Source organism: Mandrillus leucophaeus, unplaced genomic scaffold (genome assembly GCF_000951045.1).
Source record: "Mandrillus leucophaeus isolate KB7577 unplaced genomic scaffold, Mleu.le_1.0 Scaffold461, whole genome shotgun sequence".
Taxonomy (NCBI): domain Eukaryota; kingdom Metazoa; phylum Chordata; class Mammalia; order Primates; family Cercopithecidae; genus Mandrillus; species Mandrillus leucophaeus.
The window spans coordinates 900,106-922,485 of record NW_012104932.1 but is presented as its reverse complement, the minus strand read 5'-3'; the positions used below and the strand labels follow the sequence as shown (position 1 = coordinate 922,485).

Sequence of the window (22,380 nt, the reverse complement as noted above, 5' to 3'; positions counted from 1 at the left end):
CTGGTTATGGAAAGGCAAGAACAATGCCTCCCTTGAGAAGGGGGGAAAAAGTCTACTGCAGTCACAATTTTGATGTAAAATTTAAATCATCCCTCCACATCCTGTGGACTTAGAGCTGTCAGAAAGGCAAAACCCATGCTCAAATGGAAAAAGCTTTTTATTTCCGTAAAAAGTATACATTCTCTAACTAGAAATAAAAAGTTACAGAATCACAGATCTTAAGGCTAGATTATTCTAAGTAATTTATAGATAAATGGAACAAAAGGACTTTTGACATTTTTAACCTGTAGATGGCTGAAGGTTAAACATATTTTTCAGTTTGTGATTAATGACAAATGTGCAACAATACATGAATTAAATAATTTACAACGGAATGCTCTTATTGGACTTCGTTGTTTTCTCCCAAAGTTATGTGTGTGGTCATTTTATCTACAACTTAAAAGAAATTTATCTTCAATACTTAAAAGTCTTAATCATTTCTATTATTTTTCTTCAAGGTGACTTGATTGAAATTTAGTATCTTTGATGATTAGAGAGATTCTGTGATCAAATGTTTTATCTCAAATAAAGGTGTTTCTGTTTTTGAGATAAGGAAATAAAATTATTACAATTTTTAATGATTCAAGGTAAAGTTCGGCAAAATTTTAAGTAGAACGTGCTTATTGCCATACTCTTTCTTGTAAATCATGAGAAAAGTATTGTAATTTTTTTCAAAACAATATAGAATTATGTTAAAACACTTACTACCTCTTTTTAATGAAAGTGAATTTGTACATAGGAGTCATAAAAGTTCCCATAAACTAGTTTTCCTTCAGTTTTGCTGTATGTATCACCATTAATTAATCTTTTTCAAGTATTAAACATTATAAAATGATTTCAGTGGAGTTTAATTAAATATTTTTTCCTCTGTTTTATTTATCAGGACTACTGTTACTTTAGGCACATAGTAAGCGTGGATTAATATCAAAATAATGTAATGAAACAGAAAGTCATTTTAGCTGACAGATATACTTGTTTAGATAAATTTCAACCCCCTAGCCCAACTGTGTTACTCATAATAAAACAGTCTTCTGACTGGAACGTTTTCTGGGTGTCTCCAGCCAATAAGACAAAGCCTAATTTTGGAGTAAAATTTTAGTGATTTACAGTTATTAGTGAAACAGTAAGAAAACAAAGGAGCAAAGGAAGAGCTGAATTGTGATTTCTGAATCACTGTAGGATGGAATTTGGCTGCCATAAACTGTTTTCAAATGTTTGTCTCCCTGTTTAGAAAAGGATAGAACAGTAGAAGTGGAGTTAACAGAACAAAAATGGACATTTTATAGTTAGTTTTCCTGCTCACTGTAGGTACATTATTTCAAAAACTTTTAAAATATTCTGTGTCCAACTAGTAGTAAAGAAGCACTCATTTCTTTCAGATAATGACAAGAATCAGATTCTATTTCTGAGACTTTCCTTATTGATCTTCAATTTGCTTTTTTTCTTTTTCATTTTATACCATTTCCTGGGAGAACTTTGTACCTTTACATTGTTTTGCGCATCTTATCCTCCCCTCCATCTCTGACTTTGGTGGCATGGAAGAGGCTGGGAAAAACTATTTGGTAAAAGTAGTGATGCTACTTTGCTAGTGATGCTAGCAAAGAGAACAGCAAAAAGGTGGGGAAGAAGTGAAAAGTGGTGCTCTTCTTGTGAGAAAGAAGGAAAGGTGTAATGAAGTACTTAATCTCAATGCAGAGAACATCTCAGAAACTAAACATGTGGCAAGCTAAACATAGGAGGCAACCTTGATGAAGATCACTTCAAAAGTTGTTGACCACATTTTTGATGAACATGTTTTTAAATAGTTTGAACTTTTGTAACGTGTAATAGAAGATTTTGTATAAACTCAGATTATATTTAAAAACAGAATATTAATTTATTCATAAGTAAATATAGCTCAAAAGTAGTTTTGATTTTAGATTTACATGTTACGGTAAATTTTGTTGATCTCCACTCTGGTGAAATACACAGTAAAGATTACAAGGAAGTTTATCTTTTTTATTATTCTATGTTGTCTGTTTCTATATTTCTTTGAAATTTGTGTTTCTACTTCAATTTATATTTTATGCCAGGACCTGATGAACTTGTTCATGCTGCTAAATAACAGTATAATGAATGAGATCTTTGTATGTGGGAAGAAATGGGTAGAGAAGTATGGAGATTGGCATGTTCTATATCAGAAACTGATGGCAAAGAAGATTTAGAGAAAAGAGAAGAAAAATGGTATAGAAGTTTGAAAGACTGCGTGTTTACCTTAAATAAATTTTCTGTTTAAAAGACTTCTGAATATTATATATGAAAGACTTGGTTATAAAAATTGACACAGAATGCTCAGAGTAAACTCTCAACTTAGAAAAATAAAGATGTTCAAAACATGTAAGAGGGAAAAGGAAAGTGTGAACTATAGGATATAATAATAATTGAAATTCAGAGATAAAAGTAATGAAACTGAATTTTTTCTTATTACAGTGATATGCTAAGTTTGTGTAATTCTGTTTATACATCAAATAAAAGTGTTTGTTGTTTCATTCATTTGAATTAGAAACCTTTCTATTCAAGCTCAACGTATGTTTTGATTTGCCATATTGGATAAGTAACATTCTATTGTGAAAGAATCTTTAATACACAGTAAAGTTTAATTCCTAATATTGATTAGTCTTTTCACAACAACCTTAATTACAAAAGGAACCAGACAAGTAAATGTCCTGAACAAATAGTCTTGCTACTCAAAAAACTTAAGACACATAACTACCAGGAAAGTATTATTCTCTTTGAATTGCCAATTTTTGTTTTGCTTTGCATATCCATCTTCAGTGTTCCCTTAAGAAGGTGCAATCTATTAAATATTTTTAATTAAACTATTTCTTTGAGACAGGGTCTCAACTTTATTGCCCAGGTTGTCATGCAGGAGCACTGTCATAGCTCACTGCAGCCTTGCTCCCCTGGGCTCAAGCAGTCCTCCCACCTCAGCCTCCCGAGTTGCTCGACTACAGGCACAGGCCATCATGCCCGGCTAATTTTGTAATTATTTTGTAGAGACAGAGTCTCCCAGTTTTGCAGGCTGGTGTCATATTCCAGGGCTCAAGGAATCTTCCTGCCTTGGTCTCCCAAAGTGCTAGAATAAAGGATTGAGCAACCACACCGAGCCCTCTGTGTCTGACCCATTCTTCATTACCCTGTTGAATTATTCTATTTTCTGGGAAGCTTTTTCTGATTAGTGAGATATCATCTATTATCTGTCTATCTATCTCCTGTAGCACTCATATTTTTAAAAAGGCATTCACCTTACAATATTCTTTCTTGATTTATTAATTATGTTGCTGTCTAACAGGCACATAGCATTTTTCACTGAATGTTTTTCCACTAATGAATGAATGTGTGTATAAATGGATGAGTAGGTATATAGTTCCTATTTCCATCGAAACTCTAACTTCCTTAAAGGTAAAGCAGAAGGGTCATCATCTCTAAATTGCCTGTTTTATTTATAACACAAAGGTAACTTGCTTGGCACAAAATAGGGACTCATTCAATTCATTAATTTATTCATAAAAGAAATGCATTGCCAACTTTGTGCTAAGAATTATACTGCCCTATTATTAATTGTGTCTCATTTGGTGTAGAGGATTAGAATATTTGGGAAAACAAATGCAGAGCAATTTGGAAAGGCCTTTATCATACACGTAAAGTCCCATCCTTCACATTAATTCTGGTGACATAAAGTGAAATAGTCAAAAACAGAACTGTATTTGAAAAAATTTTACATGAAAGACATGCTACATGATACGGGAATTGAAGAAATTAAAATGACATTTTTGTTTTCCAGATGGTTCTCTTGTAGTTTCAGATACTGTGTATACTAATAAAAAATGTTTAATTCTTTTATGCATGCAACTGAAAAGGTTGATGATATAGTCTGAGATTGGACAATGGTGCTTCTGCCATGGTGGTAAGAAGGGATGGCTTTGTAGAAGAACTGGAATTTGAGTTTCCTCTTTCTAGATATTTATTTTTGCAATTTTTTTATATATAACTGCAAACTTGAAGATAAATAATATTATCATGCCAAAAGAACAACCAGTAGAAGGCACTGCATCCTAGGATTTTAATTTATGTATTATCTAGTCAAAGGTTAAAATATTTAAAGAAAGAAACTTTAAAAAAGAATCTACTATATAAGGAAAGCAATTCCTATTCTGAGTCTTTCATCTTATAATGTTCCAAATGCAGAATATCTTTAACTCTGTATATGTCATTTTCCAGAATAATTGTACCAAAGAACATTTCCTTAAAGTTTTTTTAAAGTTTTTTTCAGTAAGTAGGTGATACCTCAGTAATAAGTCTATTAGTAATTGACTATGTAGTGTTTATTGGTAAACTTACTTAACTCTTATAATCTTTTACTTAGACGTGTTAAATATAATATTTTTAACCAGAGCTATACTATTTTTCACAAGTTTTCAAAAAACATTATTATACAGAGCTTACCAATTCCTTCATGTTGAAATTATTAAAAAGAAGAATACTATTATTGAACTCTGTTTTCTTATTTCTGACAATACCGAGACATATTCGAAGCATATTTGTCCTGTAAGATTAAATCTTAAAGCTATACATAGGTAGGGCATAATCAGAGGGTTGCTGGTTTTAGTTAGTAGCTATTCATGTAACATGTATACTGAAAGACTGTTATTTTCAGAAAGGGTCTAAGTACTGGGCAAGTAGCTGTGAACAAAAATATAGTCTGCCTACATGGATCTTATAGTGGGAGAGATTGACTGTAAACAAATAAGTATAAAATGTATTAAGTGATTATAAAGGCTGTGAACAAAATGGGGTAAGGACTAAGAATGGAATGGAGTACAGGTTTAGGACAAATGACCAAGGAAGGCCTTACTGAAGAAATAATGTTTGAGCAGAAAACTAAATGAAGAGAAGAAGAAGGCAAGTATATGTCTAGGGTAGGAGGATTCCAGACTGATTAAAATACCAACTATGAAAAAGAAGTGCTTAAATCAATGGTATATTTTTTTTATTGCTGCTGTATCAAATTATCACAAATGTAGTGACTTAAAAAATATGAATTTATTCTTTTACAGTTTTGGAGGTCAGAAGTCCTACAATCAAGGTGTTGTCAGGGCCACATTTCTTCTAGAGGCTCTAGGAAGGGATCTGTTCCATTGTATTTGTAGCTTGTAGAGGCTGCCTACATTCCTTGGCTCATGGCCTCATCTTCCATCTTCAAAGTCAGTAGCATAGTATCATCCAGTCTCTGCCTCTGATTCTGACTTTTCTTCTCCCTCTTATAAGGGTGTTTGTGATTTCTTTGGACCCACCAACAATATTCAGAATTATCTCCCCAGTTCAGTTGTCAAAATACTCAATTTAATTACACATGCAAAGTCCCTTTTGACATGTAAGGTATTAAGACCTGGACATCTTGGTTTGTGGGGCATTATTCTTTTCTTTTTTTTTTCTTTTTAGACAGGGTCTTGCTCTGTCGTCAAGCTGGAGTGCAGTGGCACTATCTTGGCTCACTGCAACCTCGGCTTCCCTGGTTCAAGCGATTTCCCTGCCTCACTCAGCCTCCCGAGTAGCTAGAACTACAGGCATGTGTCACCACACCCAGCTGATTTTTTGTATTTTAGTAGAGACGGGGTTTTACCATGTTGGCCAGGCTGACCTCATGATCCATCCACCTCAACCTCCCAAAGTGCTGGGATTACAGGCATGAGCCACCACGCCTGGTCTGGGGGACATTATTTTTACTACTACCAAATTATTTGCAACATTGACTGCATATTAAAATCACTGGGAAACTTTAAAAATTTCTGATACCCAGTCACCCTCCAGAACCAATAACATCAGAATTTCTAAGGGTAAGACCCAGGGATCAGTATTTTTTAAACCTCTCCAGGTAATTCCAATGTGCAGGCAAAGGTTTAGAACCACTGCTTTATCTTTCTGTTGCAGCCTTACACCTTCTACCCTACCACTAAGTTTGCCTTCCATGTCTGAACACATTGGGGATAACCTACTTGCAGAGTGATTATAAGACACTTGGAGAGCCTTCAGCCAATAGCAAAAGACCCCAGTAGTTTTATATTTACTGTCACATTTATCAAGAGTAGCTTAGTTATGCAGAATGCTACGAGGGGAAGTAAAGGGAAGGAGACTCCTTGTAAAAGCAAGTTACTTTTTACAAGTAAGCATGTTTCTTATTTTGTTCATGTAACTCAGCAATTCCAGGAGTGTTACAGACTACAGTTGGGATTTAATCCATATTCCTCAATCTCTTCTTTTTTTCAAGTAAGCTTGAACCCTAAGTTTATATAATACTTTCTAAAAGTATCTCTGCATCTTTGCTTTTATTATTACTTCCTATATGAAATTCCCTCTCTATTTATCCTAAGACTTTTTATTTCTCCTTTTTCCTTGAAAGCCAACTGGTTCAACAGTTCTATGAGACATTTAGGGATGCTCTGGTCCTCAAGAAACTCTCAGATACTTAGCTATAATGTCATTTGGCCTTTGGACTGAACTCTCTTTCATTAGTATTTATTATTTTATTTAAAATATTCTCAACCAGCTCATAAGCTTCTTTAACCAGAGGCTGAGAAATACATTTTTTATTCCCATTAAATAAGTGTCTTGCACATGGTAGATGATCATCGAATAGTTGTTAATGATTTGGAAGATTTTGCTTGTGCCTTAAAATTAGATGTCATATCTTTCAAGAAAGTTTTTTGACTACAAAGTGAGATAAGACCAGTGTTATGTCATCATAGCTCCCCAAGGCAGTTTCACATTAGATTATATTTGTCTGTCTTATGTCAGTTTCTTTGAAGTCTGAATTTTGTTCATTGGTAAGTCTAGCGCCACAGAAGTGACAAAAATCATCTCTAAAGGATAAGAGCATATACCAGCCTAGATGCTCACATTGTTACAAATTGCAACACAGATATGTAGTTAGTGTAAGTCATATAGTATAAGCTATATGTCTCAGAGGAACAATATATGCAAACTTGTGGTGCCTTCTTTTTTTTTTTTTTTTTTTTTTTTCCTTGAGACGGAGTTTCGCTGTTGTTGCCCAGGCTGGATGCGATGGTGTGATCTCGGCTCACTGCAACCTTCGCCTCCCAGGTTCAAGTGATTCTCCTGTCTCAGCCTCCTAAGTAGCTGGGATTACAGGCATGCGCCACCATGCCCAGCTAATTTTGTATTTTTAGTGGAGATGGAGTTTCTCCATGTTGATCAGGCTGATCTGGAACTCCTGACCTCATGTGATCCGCCTGCATCGGCCTCCCAAAGTGCTGGGATTACAGGCATAAGCCCCTGCACCTGGCCTGTGGTGACTTCTTAATGAGACTTTTTTCTGCCCAAGATGAAACGCTTTGATAGATGGACAAAAATTTAAGAATCTGGTGTTATTGGTGATTTTGTTGTCAATATTTTTAGAAGTACTATGGGTCATAGTAAACATGAATAATACAACCAAGGGATTCGTATATCTATATGTAATTTGTTATATAGTTTACTTTTCTGAGTTAGTAGCCTATCATTGAAATATAACCATGGTTGCTTTTATTATAACGATTTAACAAATCTTTAAGCAATCTTTTACCTGAATTAAAAATACGTTCAAGTCCAATGCGTTAAGAACATTCAGTAACACTCTGAAAATGGAATTGAAATAAGCATGAAATATGTGACATTCTAGGACCAGTTTGCCTTCTGGCATCATGACTATTTCATGTTCAGTGTTATAAACCTTAACCTTTTTGCTCTCCAGAATGCTATATATAGAGAATACTTACCCAGTTAAATAGAAAGTTAATTTAGGTTCTGAAATAACCAGAAGTTTTGATAAAACTCTCAATGTCTTGTCTGTCTACCTTAACAACCTATGTCTACTTTTGGACTTTCCGTTTTCATAACTGATGTTAATAATGATATGAATAAAGTAGAAATCAACAGAAAGTTCATGGTTCTGAAGGTCATAGAATTGTATTAACTTAGGAAAGGCTAGCTGATCTTGCTTTCTGCTTTGATGACTCAGAAACTGGCTCTTGTCAACAGACTAGAGTTTTTAGACATTGAGAGACTGCATATGAGGCTGAGGCAGACACCAGAATACCAATATATTAATTCCAGTAAGAATGATAATGCCCACTCAGACCACAAATGCTAAGGTTTGTATAACAAAGGCGTAATCTCCTTATAGTCAAGCTACATGCAAAACTAAGAAATAATTAAAAGTTTCTTTATTAGTTTAATAAATCACTTCAGAAAGACCTCAAACATTTTAAGCCTGTTCTGTCCACAAACTCTTTACATGAGAATCAGAAGTTTGCCTGGAGAACATGGAGTCAGAACAGTGAGAATTAAATATCTCTAGTGTTCATGGGTTATGATGTTTAATAATATATCAATTTAGTGTGTGAATTGGTATTGCCAATTAAACTAGAGCTATTCTGGCTTTGTTAACTCTAGCTCCTCACATACTTCTCCATACTTAGAGTATATAGAGTATATACTTGCAATAGGCCTTGTTCGTGGGATTGGAAATAGTTAAAATTACTTGAAATGTGGTATCCAAATCTACTTCTCCTTTAGACATTGCTGACATGGTAGCTGCCCCTATTTCCTCCTCTTTTTCTGTTTCTTTGGCTGATCAACACCTGTACTGTTAAGATTTTGTTTTGAACACTTGCTATAACATCTGATCGGTTTACTGTTAAGTATTGCTGGCCAGGGAGCATTTCTCTAAAGGGAAACTTTCTATTTTATGTTGATTTTATAGTGAAACCCTTTATTAGGCAATTTGTTTTCCTCATGTTTGAGTGTTTTTGTTTTTTGAGGGTGGGTGGGGCACACTGTAGTTTTAGTTTGTTAAATAAACAGGGGCTATGATTTATTGAGTGTGTATTCTGTGCTAAATAATACACTAGTTATTTTTCACATGGTACATAGTCCATTTTCAAAAAGCCTTATGAGTGGATGTTTTTCACCTTAAAGATAAGTAAGTTGAGATAGAGAAATTAAGTCTCAGTAAGTGACAGAATCAGTGTTTTCATTCTGACTTGTCTGATTGTAAAGCCCTTATATTTTTCTACTGTCCTAATATTTTTAATAGCATATCTCCTGTACTTGAATGCATTTTTTCTTTTGAAACTTCTAACACTAAAAATAATATTATTCAGCAACGATTAGAGGCATTTTGGGGAACACATTTTAAATTTAAAAATCAGTGATCTATATGAAGGAAGTGTTGTGGCAGTTAGTAAATACTTCCCTGCCTCCCATCTCACTGGTCTAGAATAAGAATGAATGATTTTGTAAACACTCTTTGTTGAACAAAAAATAACAGCTTTTTCAAGGTCAGATTAAGTTGTAAATACTACAAGAAAGTTTTTTAAATTAAATATTTTAACTTGACTTTATTTCTATAGAAATAATTTAATGAAAGGACAAGGAATTTTCTATTTAAAATATTTGTCACATATTTTTAACCTCTGGTAATATTCTGAATCAGACTCAAGTACAAAGAAAATGTTTAATTCTTGTTCAATTATCTAAGCTCATTTTCATGTAGGCTTTAGCTCATCAAAACAAAATATCCTCCCTTGGATTTTTTTTATTTTATTTAAGTATCCTAAGGATAAATAAGTCAGAATTATTCACATCTAAATCATTCATGGAGTTGTGAAAATAGAATTGAAATATTTGAATATTCTCACCTTTTCTTTTACTACCTTGCAACTTTGTTATTATAACTAAATGCCCAAATTGGGTAATTTGGAGAGATGAGGGAAAGAAAATTCTCAAATGTTTTAAGATTAACAGTGATTGTAAAATTTATTCAATCCATAATAAGCTTTAAACAAATATTAAACTTTCAGTCAGTTGCTCTGAGGTTAGCTTATAACCAATATTTCTACATTTTACAATAATCTTACTTTCAATAAAATGCAAATTTGTTTTAATGGCAATCATTTTTATATTGAGTATTTTTTGATGAAAGAAATCTTAGTTATTTCTCTTCTTTTAAACTGCCAACAGTATTTGCTATTCATAGATGTTGTGTCTTCAATAAGGTCTATCAGAGTGTAAAACTAGATGGGTATTTTTCTTTCCTCTAAAATGGAATGGTCTTTCATTATGCAGTGTTCTTAGGTGAATTCTCTTGTTTAAGAAGCCAGAATACAAGAGAGTGCTATATTAGTGTATTATTCTCACAACAAACAAGCACTGTTCTGTTGCTACCTGCTTGGCCATTGTTTCTGATTGTGTGTGCTTTGCAGTGGTATTTGGATGGTTTCCTGGCTCTCTGCTAGCACAAAAAGGCATTTCTGTTACAATGGCCCCTAACCACACAATGACGGCATTAAGGATTTATGTGGAGGTTTCATTATTTTCTCCTCTTTTGTTCCTTCCAGGATGTCTTCCAAGCGACCAGCCTCTCCGTATGGGGAAGCAGATGGAGAGGTAGCCATGGTGACAAGCAGACAGAAAGTGGAAGAAGAGGAGAGTGACGGGCTCCCAGCCTTTCACCTTCCCTTGCATGTGAGTTTTCCCAACAAGCCTCACTCTGAGGAATTTCAGCCAGTTTCTCTGCTGACGCAAGAGACTTGTGGCCATAGGACTCCCACTTCTCAGCACAATACAATGGTAGGTTTCTCATGGTTTATTGTGCCTACACTCACTTTTTGACCAGTCTACTCCTCTAATAGTTTGGCCTCAGTCCTTTGCTTTATAATTAACATCTACTTAATAAGCCATGCACAAGATTCACCCCTGGCATCTTAGAATTCTTTAAATTTGTTCCAATAAGCAGCATAAGATAGGCTGTTTTCTGTGTCTTTTGTATTTTTCAAGACTTCTTGCATTTGAGACACTTGCAATTTAATTAGAGGGAAAAATACAAAATATAAAAATAATGTTAAAGTAAGATACTTAAAATTATTCAGCCTGAAAATTTGGTGTCATCATTTTTCTAATAAAAGTTGTTGTTTTTTTTTTTTTTTTTTCTGATAGAGTTACAATGAACATAGTTTGAACATTTCCACCATGATAAATCAGTATTTTACTATTTGTTGCTTTGCCAAGATTGGATTCTGTAATGTTCCTTAACAGTACTTGGAATTTCATAGAAGAATATATTTCATAGAGAGTATAGTTTTCTAATATGACTGCACTAATTTCTAACTCAGGCCTATTCACACTGTTGTTTTGTTAATTCACTAATTGTTTTTTGCATCCTATTCTGGAATATGCAACTCTGGGTAAATCCTCTGACCTCTTATCTTGGGGTCTGGATCACTGTAGAAAATTAGGGGCCGGGCGCGGTGGCTCAAGCCTGTAATCCCAGCACTTTGGGAGGCCGAGACGGGCGGATCACAAGGTCAGGAGATCGAGACCACCCTGGCTAACACAGTGAAACCACGTCTCTAGTAAAAAAAGTACAAAAAAACTAGCCGGGCAAGGTGGCGGGCGTCTCAGCTACTCAGGAGGCTGAGGCAGGAGAATGGCGTAAACCCGGGAGGCGGAGCTTGCAGTGAGCTGAGATCCCGCCACTGCACTCCAGCCTGGGCGACAGAGCGAGACTCCGTCTCAAAAAAAAAAAAAAAAAAAAAAAAAAATTAGGAAACCAGGACTTCGTGGATGAGAGGAAAGAAGCCAGCATAGCATCTCTGGCTGCAGCTTAAACAGCACACACAAACACAAATAAGTCATTGTGGTCCTTCTTAGCAACTTAAATACATAGAATCATAACGTTAAGGAGGTGGCAGGGCACTTACCTACCATTAAAGGCACCCTCACCTTTTGAACATGGCTGCTTGGGTGGATGTCACATTTTTGTGATCATTCCACCTTTTCTACTTTACGGATGTTAGTGTTGTTAATTTGAACCTGAATTACACCAACAAAAATATATTTTACCTTACATTCTTGTACCTTTAAAGACAGCTCTGATTCTGCTAAATCTTATTTTTCCTCTAGGAAATTATTGCCTGTCATAAATATGCTTAGAACTGAAATATGTCCACTTGTTCGTGATTTTGAATTACTGCATGTGGAATTAAATCAAGAAGAAGAATCAGATATCTTCTGAAAGCTGTGTAATAGATTAATACTTTGATTTTCATATTAGATTTAAATATTCCCATTCAACATTTCAGCCTCATAGGTCAAGATTTCTTTGGGCATTTGACAATGCCAAGATTTTTCCACCAAGAATAATGTTTTAGGCTGGGCCTGGTGGCTCACACCTGTAATCCCAGCACTTTGGGAGGCCAAGGCGAGTAGGTCACTTGAGGTCAGGAGTTCAAAACTAGCTGGGCAAAATAGTGAAACCCCATCTCCACTAAAAATACAAGGATTAGCTGGGCATGGTGACACGTGCCTGTAATCCCAGCTACGCAGGAAGTTGAGGCAGGAGAATCGCTTGAACCCAGGAGGCGGCGGCTGCAGTAAGCAGAGATCGTACCGCTACACTCGAGCCTGGTGGCAGAGTGAGACTCCATCTCAATAATAATAATAGTAATATTTTAGCTAACTCATATGTCAGACATACAGAACTAGTGTTTTTAGCATTCCTCATGGTGTAATAACTCAATTAACCTTCACAGTAATTGAGTGAGGTATTATTATTAATTCTGTTTTACAGATGAGAAAACTGAGGCAAAGAGAGATTAAATAACTTGTTCAGATCAGCTAATTCATGGAAGGACCAGGGTTTAACCAAGCAGTCTGTCTTTGGAGTCCATGCTTACAAACATTATGCATGCTGCTTCTTCACAAGAGCACAGGCATATTTTATATTCTGATTATCTATTTCTTTGCAAGTTAAATCTTACTGCGCATCATTCCTCCCTCTCCTTTTTACTATGAGCTTACATAAGTTATGTACGATGATCAAACTTTTTATCTTCTTCTTACAAAGGTTAAACTAGGGGAAGGGGAAAATGGGTAGTACACAGGTCAGTAGGGTAAGGAAGTCAGACATTCCATTTGGCATGACATCACTCCTTGTGCCTTTTTCACATTTAATGCTTTCATCACTGTCCTCTTTCAGAAAATATCTAATTGGGAATAGTGTGATAGTACCATACACACAAATATATACATTTGAAGAGGTGAATATAGATAATTATGACTAGAAGAATACCAAAAAGATAAAGGGAAGATGATTTTAAGTATACTCAAGGATGGGTATGAGGAAAGTATATTAAATTGATACATAATGTAGTTTCATGAGGGGATGCTGTGATGCAGATAGTTAATACAAATGAAACCATTCCTTTTTTTTTTGAGACAGTCTCACCCTGTGGCCAGGCCGGAGTGCAGTGGCGCGATCTCAGCTCACTGCAATCTCCACCTCCCAGGTTTAAGCAATTCTCCTGCCTCAGCCTCCCAAGTAGCTGGGCTTACAGGCACCTGCCACCAAGCCCAGCTAATTTTTATATTTTTAGTAGAGACAGGGTTTCACCATGTTGGCCAGGATGGTCTTGATCCGCTGACCTCGTGATCCACCCACCTCGGCCTCCCAAAGTGCTAGGATTACAGGACTGAGCCACCGCACCTGGCCAAAACCATTGCATTTTTAATGGAGAATTCAGTCTAACTGAAAAATGATGAACTGCCTACGCTGTACCATGTTTTATGCGTGGCACTGTGGAAATTGATTTGAGTAAGATACAAACTTCTTTCCTCGATGAACTTCATCTAAAGCAGAAGTTCTCTTTAATTTTTTATTTTTTTAAAAGACAGGTTTACGCAGGCTGTAATGCAGTGGTGCTCACTGTAGCCTCGAACTCCTGGGCTCTAAAGCACAATTTCTTAACTGGGGTCTATAGATCTCCTAAAAAAAAGTTGAGAATTTTTCTATATGTGAGCATATCAGAGTAGCACTGTGGTTTCCGTTGGATTCTTAAGTAGATCTGTAACCTAAAAGGTTAAGATCTGTTATTCTAGAAGTTAGTACAGTTTGGATACAAATGATTGTTTTAGTGATATCAGCACTTATACTTTTCTGTTATATTTTTAATTAGTTTCCAAATTTGTTTCTGCTCTGCTGCATACGTTTCTTGATTGCAGCTGTTTTTTCTGTCTTGAGTAGATAGTTGGAAGTGTTACCTATATGGTCTCAAGCATTCAACCTCTTTCCAAACTTACTTTCAACTTCCACAAGACTTGTTTTCCTGATAAATGACTTGGATTGTTTACGTCACTTTTGAAACTAATATGTGCTCTGTTGCACATAGGATTTAGTCCAAAACACCTTTTCTTAGCAAAAGAAAAATCTCTGTAGACTAGCATCAAACTGTGGCTTCAGTGTCTTCTATTAACACATCCTACTATGGACACAATGCCCTGGTGATGCCAAGCTTTTCACACATGTTCATGAACATACCAGATGGCCTTTGAATGGCACAGTTTTATTCTTTCTACTTGGAAAACTCTGTATTTTCATATGTTACCTTCCTGGTGAATTATGTTTCCTCCCACAAGACTCGGTTCAAAAAATTGCTTTTTCTTAGATGCTTTTACTGACCTCCCAAGGCAAAATGGTTACTGCATTATTATTTCATCCATGAGAATTATTTATATATTTTCTCATGATCTACGTTATAACTTATTTATTGACATATCTGCCTTTTTATATACTGTATTCCTTTTTGAAGGCATAGTCATATATATGTATATTTATGTTTCTGGGATCTAACATATACTAGATATTCAGTTTATGATTATTGACTAAGTGAGTTTACATGGATAAGTAAATATGTTTTAGGCAGAGTAGTTAAGGACAGTAATTAATAGTGATTTCATTTTCTAGCAATTGTAGAACTAAAGTAGAATCTACTAATGTATAATATATCCAGAAAGCAGAAAGTCATGATATATTCAAATTGTCAAACTGATTAAGATTTATTTTACTCATGTATCAAAATTATTGAATATATTTGTAGTATTCTTCAATATAAATAATTTCTCGTTTTATTCTGGCTACCAGGCCATTGTCATATTCACAAAATAGGTTATTTTATTTCAGTAAGGAAATACATTCTCTCTTTTTTTCTATTCCGTATCTTGGAAAACAGAGAATGCTTCATAGTCTTTATATCACAGAGTTCAATTTAAGAAAAAAAAAAGACAGTTTTTCATTGTGTATTTGTGTGTGACATTAATACTTCATTCTTAAATAAAGAAGAGAGATGCTGGGAGGTATATATTTTGTATTACCTGAATAGGTTAGCGACCAAATACAACTGTTGAGTAATCCCTGCAATGCTGGCTTGAAGTTATGGAGAAATGCTTTAGTATAAAACTTAAGTTGGAAAGAGTTCTTGAGATAGAAGTTCTGTACACTTAATTACAATTCCCATATAAAGACTTGGAGGAATTAGAATGCTTTGTTCAGTTTCAGGTTATGCAAATGTTAAGGTTTGAAACTGAGTCAGATAAAGATGTAATTCTTCCTTTCTGAAATTGTGTTTATTGCCTCAGTATTTTGGAGAAATAAACTAAATGCCTAAAAGCGACTTCCAAACAACTGTAAGTGGTATAAATACTTAAAGTTCATTTATTCTTGGAATATTTCACTCAGTGTTCAGAGTGTATTACAGATGAGCTTTCTTAAGCACACTATGTACTTATACATATATTCATAAAATATTGTCAGATTTCTAATCAAGGTAAGATTGAGACAGATTGTTATAAATCTATGAAAAAGACTGATTCTGTGGGTTCCTTCTCTGAAGCTTTCATAATCTTGCCAAGCAATTAAGAGCAACATTTGATTCTCATATCATCTTCACAAAGTTGAAAGCAATGTGAAAGTCTGATTCTGACGTTAGTGAAAAGGCAGTCCTGAGCTTTATTCTTATTGGTAGTTAAATCTCCAATGGTCTCCTTTATTGTTTTTCTTTTTTTTTTTTTTTTTTTCAACTTGACTTTGGAGGCTGTTGCTTCAAAATTTTAGAGACAAGCAAGGATCACTGTAATTTTGGGGTGACTTTTAATAATAGTTTGGATATAGATGGATTTATTTGATGATGGAAAGGACTCTCCAGAGTGCATCCTCATGTCAATCAATATGAGAATTTGTGGGCACCAGAAAGGAATAGAGTACCTCTGAAGAGAAATCGAGTAGCAATATCAGAAGCAGCTGGGGTAACTCTATGGTGGCCATTTTGGTGCTCGTTTTCTGTCTGGTTGTATGCTACTTCTGTTGGTTAGGTTGTTGTTCCAGTGTCAAATGTGATGTGAAATGAAAGTCTTGACCACCTGTGGTTGTTGAATAATCAGTTGTCATTATTTAAATAAAAAGCATATTTTATCTTAGCCAAATTCTCTTTTGATTCCTTAAAATACTGGTGTGTTGAGTGAACAGTGTAATAATAATAATAATAATAATTATTATTATTATTATTATTATTATTGAGATGGAGTTCCACTCTTGTTGCCTAGGCTGGAGTGCAGTGGCACTATCTCGGCTCACTGCAACTTCCGCCTCCCACGTTCAAGTGATTCTCTGGCCTAAGCCTTGCGAGTAGGCAGGATTACAGGCACCCGCCACCATGCCAAACTAATTTTTGTGTTTTTAGTAGAGATGGAGTTTTGCCATGTTGGCCAGGCTGATCTCGAACTCCTGATCTCAGGTAATCCGCCCGCCTTGGCCTCCCAAACTGCTGGGATTACAGGCGTGAGTCACCATGCCCGGCCAATATTTTTATTTTAAAAAATAATTTAGGTTTTTCATTCTAGAGGTAGCTGAATTTTATTATGAAATAAATACTGTGTGTGTGTATTTTTTAACGTATGAAGATCTATTGGATTTGAAAGTGTGTTATTAGTATCTAATTTATTGTTTATACTGATGGCATTTTCTTGAAATTGTTAAAGAACTCTGAATATATAATCTCTTAGTTTGACTTTGTCATGTATCTTAATGTTAATATGCTTAAACATTACACATATACTGATTATCATAAAGCAACATTCACCGTGAGTCAGTTTTCTTCCTGAAGTCCATCAAAAGAAGAAAAAAGTATCTTTTTAAGTTGATCTTCTGTAGAGTTTGGAAATATACCTGAGATCCTAAGTATAACATTATAGCAAATCTCCGACATATGAAATCCAACCCTAAACACTGAAAGAATTCATTCAATGCACATGATAGAGAGGCTTTTACTTGCTCAGGCTCACTGGCAGCTCCTGGGATGCTTTATTTACCCAAAATAATTTTAATTGCTGTATTATAGCTATGTCTTGAAATACTCTTTATATAAATTTTGCTTACAATCTAACAGTTAGTTATGTGTTTTCAATGTTTGACTAGGATGGTGTTATGTGTGTAATACTGTTCAGAAAATTTAACAAGGAAAAGAGAAAAATGCATGTGTTACTTAAAAATAAGTCACAGAATAGGGCTTTAATTATGGTATGGTAAAGATTTCTATTTTTATTTGGTGCTTTTTATAAGCTTTAAAATTTCTGGTTACCTTTGTACATCAAACTTAGCATAAGTTATTGTGATGCTATAATGCATATTGTCGTTAAACCAGTGTGGTTGTTGTGCCAGTTCTAATAATGAGAATTTCATTGTTTAGGGAGAGCATTCTCCTATACTCTAGACAAAAGTGTAATTACTTTTGAACGATGTGGAATGTGCTCAGTTTAATAGCATGGAGAATAGATTCAGAAACATTCAGATAAAGTAAGCTCGGAAGCCATATGTGCAGTGTGGCAGTATAAAATTATGATAGTAGGCAGTATAATTCTACACACACATACCCGATTTCACACAGTTTATCTATAAACTGTTGTTTCTGTAAGAGATAGGCTTGCTTATCTGAACAAGGCTAATTCAATTGAAACAAGGTAAAAATGCTGACAAGCATGTATTTGTTTTTTATGGTAAATTGATGTTTATCATACAATGAAATTACATTGTTACAAACAATATTCTGTAAATGTTGTCACAAAATACCACATGAAGCTGTTTATCTAGATATAATCCCAGGCTTGTGTTTAAGTGTAAGTGGTTCAATCATTATACTTGCATTGTTTTGGGAAATTACCCCCAGGGCTAGCAGGAATGGGGATGTGTGAAAAACAATCAGTTGGAGTCCATCAAAGCCACTGGATAAGTTGTGCAATAGATCATTTTGTCCTATTGCTATACAATTCCATTCAATCCAGTGGTGGGAGAAGGAGTCAAATGTTAAATTGAGAAAACTTTGATTCATTCATATGATGTCCACAGTATTTGAAGTACTTCTGTTGAGAGTAAAGTTAACTGGACCTTGAGAAATTAATGAGTATTCTCTCACATGAAAAAAAAAAAAAAGTGCTATGGGAGTTGTGAGATAGTTCAGGACACTTAATGAATGTCTACTATTATCCCCACACAGTGTAATGCAGTGATAGGGGGTAGGGGAACAAGCAAGTGCTTCCAGTGCCGTGGTAATAGGGAGAAATGTGTTAGCTTGAAAAGATTTGATCTAATGGAATCTAATGACTTTCATTTAACAGGGAGTGCTGCAGAAAGATTCAACTCAAATATATACAACGAATAGTTATCAGTGGAGGTATAGAAATGAATAAAAACTAGTATCTTCCCTCATGTAGTTTTTTTGTGTATATGTAGTATGAAGGTAAGAGAAGCACAAAATCACTGTAATGTAATATAAAATATTAGAACCCTGATACAGGAGCCTCACAGTTGAAAAGTTTCTCATTTGTGGTGATCAAAATAAATTAACTTGAAATTGTTTCCACTGAAAATAATTACTTGACATCTAGATGTATACACACACACACACACACACACAAACACACACACCACACACACTGGACCAATTACCATTAAGTCAAGGTCTTTACTTTGTACTGGAATATAGTTTTGCTTTTGCCATACAGATTTCTTTTCCAACAGAATTAACTCAGGAAAAATAAAAAAGGATGTTAAAAAAAGGGAAAAAATTGACCACAAAATATACTATGAAGCCTTTAATGTAAAATGTAGAAAAGTTAGGAAAATATGCACCTCATGTTAACAGGGATAAAAACAACTACTTTAGATATTGAAGTTTTAAATGTTTCCTTTCTTTATCTGGGTGACCACCTTGAATGCAGTGGAGAGAATGATGAAATACTTGGCTGGGATACTGGAAATAGCAAGGACGCTAAGAAGCAATGCTGTAGACTTGCATGAATGCTGATCTTGATTTTGTGGCATGGATAGGTGGTCATCTTTATCTCATTTGTTATTCTCAGACATGCATTAAGAAAGGATTACTTATATTTAGAAGTTAAAAATAATTAGAAGTTTCTTTGCAATCCCACTTTATTATAGACATTTTGTTTTCAATTCTTCATCTTTCCTTTGATTATTTTCCTCCTTTGCTTCTCTTTTTCCTCTTTCTTTCAATTTGCCTCTATCAGAAAACATTCTTAATAGATCTTCTTGTGAATCTCAATAGAGCCATTATTGGAAAGGAAGACAGGGTAGGAGAATCAGCACCATTGTGCTCTGATATATACTTCCTTCCTCTTATATGTTGCCTCTTGGGGCTTTGCCAGACCTTCCTGCAGTCAGTCTAGGTTTCTCTTACTGCATATGATTAATAAAGACCTGTTGTTTTATGATTAAGTTTTAACTCGTTTTTAGTAACAGAAACTATGTAGTGAGTTCTTCACAAAACTATGTGGTATATTCAATTTATTCTGACATTGTATTATTTTACTTCTCTTTGGTGATCCAGTGTTGATAATAAATGGTGGTTTTATTTTCAGTGCCCATACTTAGCTAAACAACTCTTGAAACCCTGTATTGTTTCCCAAATTTTGTTTCGAAATCTTACCTAAGTAAATCCAAATATCTGTGAACTTATGCTTTAGCAGATACTGGTGTTCTTTATGTGCCTGTTACTAACTTTCACTTCAAGTTATTTGACAGCATGTGTCACTATTTCCAATCAGTTTTTGATTTAACTAAAATCTTTTTTTCTTCAAATTTATTTCTTTTTTAATTTTGAGATTTTTATAGAGATTAGTAAAAACTTTAAGAAATAGGGAAGGAGATCATTTGTAAAACTGAAAAGTAATCTTAATGTTAGTGTCACTGTATAGACTCAATATAAGTGATAATACCAGTGCATTTGTCATTATTTTTAATTACACTTTCAAATGACAGCCACTTAACAGAATCCAAAAAAGAAAAAAAAAAAATTCTTGCAGTGTTGGTGCCTGTTTCTAGAAACTAGAGTGAAATCTGTAACACGTGGTAACTCATTTGTCCATGGAAACTCAAATGTATCAAATAATGCTTACACCATATTTCTTCTTGGCCACATCAGTTAGATTCAACTACCTATTGTACTTAAAAAGGGATCTTTGTATAACAACCTATTTAAAAAATACAACCATTAACACTTCATTTGGATCTTAAGAAAGTCAAGTCTTAAAAATAATATAAGGGAGTATAGTATTGGATTTTCTTTTTTCACATATTTTGACAATAATATATTCATATGGCTTACTCTTAATAGTATATACAAGGACAAATACTTGGACTTTGAGGTGATAAATTAGAAATATTAAAATGATTCAATAGTAAAGAAAATCTTACAGAATGATGAGTGGGAGCATTTTCAAGAAAAAATGAGTCCTTAAGGAATGCAGTCAGAACTAAAAATGCTTGGGGCACCATTGGTGGTACATTAGGTAAATTAAAAGCATTCAGTGTATTTAAACCCTTTCCTTCTTTCACAAGCCTGAGATACTAATAATTTGTACTGGCATTAAAGCTGCCACTAAAACTCAATTCATGATAGAATTTTAGTATACTACCCATTTTAATCTTTTTTTTTTTTTTTTGCCATTTTCTTCCTATTTCTTGTTTTGGAAAGCAATTTTTTTTTTTTTTTACTGTATTTTACTAGAGAGAATGGGGGAACATTCTTTGGTGTTTGAAATGGGAAATAAATGTAAAGCTAACTTAAGGTGACAATTGTAAATGGCCCATTTGGTTACACATCTCCTTTGTGTGCAAAATGCTTTTTAAAATTTTCCCATAGACCATTTTTAGGAATGATCCATGTGAGCAGATGAGGTGTGATATAAGGAGAGCAGCCTTGGCCAGCTCTGTGACACTGACATCACATGATAAAGGAAATGAACACAAGTGACTAGATTTTGTGTCTTATTTAGTCAAGGCTGCTTCCGTGGCAGCAGGGCAAACAATGTTATCATTATATGGAGAAGCAGTGTTTACTTCAGTGTCTCTTCCTAGCTCTTAAAAATCCAGCCTGTCTTGAGATAAAACAAGTAATCTTGTTTGTTGATATCCCTAAACTACAAAGTGATATTCGAAGGGTTAATAAAAACATTAAAATGGAGATAGGATATGAAAAAGATGATAGGGGTATAGCTCCAAATATAGCTTTATAAAATTATGTAAAAAAGAAAAACTAGGTACCACGTGAAAATTCAAAACCTATTGTTAGTATAAGAAAAATAAGTTACATTAATTTTAGCATTACACTTACTGTACAAAGCTTTGTAACCACCTCTCCAGCCACTACTAGACCTTTCCTTCTGTGTAAACACACATCCTGGAGTAGGAGAGATTGCTAGGCTGTTATCAGTATTCATCTTCAGTCCTTGTGACAGTGGCCGGCATGCCTTGCACCACTAGGGACATGGAAGCTGGAGAACATGCTTGTGTATCTGAGATTCTGATTTCCCCAGGGTCATCAGTAGAACATAAAAAGCAACGTTGAAAGCTTTGTTGAATATATCTTATAGCCAATCTTCAGTCTGATAGGTGCAACTTAAATATGGAAGATTTCAGTCAGTGCTCCTTAGAATAAGATATCTAATAATTAATAGCAATGCATAATATTTCAATGTTTTCTGGGTACCAGCCACCCTACATTGATTATCTCAGCCAATCCTCTGTTAATCCAGTGAGTTCAGCAACTACAGTTATACCCAGTTTACAGATGGAAAACATTCATAGTTAAAATGACTTACCTAATAAATAAATGATACAGTTTGGGTTCATGGTTTTAGAACGCAAGCACTTAATAACTCTGCTCAATTTCTGCACTCATATAAATGTTAAAATCTTTTAAAAAATATTTTATCAGAATAAATAACTTGAACAGCCTTTAGAAATACTTGTGGGGGAGGCAGGTAGAACGATCTTTACTTGATTATTTATTTTACCCTAACTTAGGGTTAACTTAGTTTTTTTTTTTTTTTTCTTTTTTTTTATTATTATACTTTAAGTTCTAGGGTACATGTGCATAACGTGCAGGTTTGTTACAT

At 34.5% G+C, this 22,380-nt stretch overlaps 1 protein-coding gene across 4 annotated transcripts in view; it reads left to right on the top strand.

Annotated features, from left to right (window-relative positions):
* Nucleotides 1–22,380, top strand: part of SOX5 (SRY (sex determining region Y)-box 5) — a 1,081,658-nt gene that overhangs the window by 674,347 nt on the left and 384,931 nt on the right. For all 4 annotated transcript variants that reach the window (XM_011994779.1, XM_011994778.1, XM_011994777.1 and 1 more), the window contains one exon: nt 10,476–10,707. In XM_011994779.1, the coding sequence (XP_011850169.1) occupies nt 10,477–10,707 (231 nt within the window). In that variant the 5' untranslated portion in view covers nt 10,476. The remainder of the gene's footprint in view (nt 1–10,475; nt 10,708–22,380) is intronic.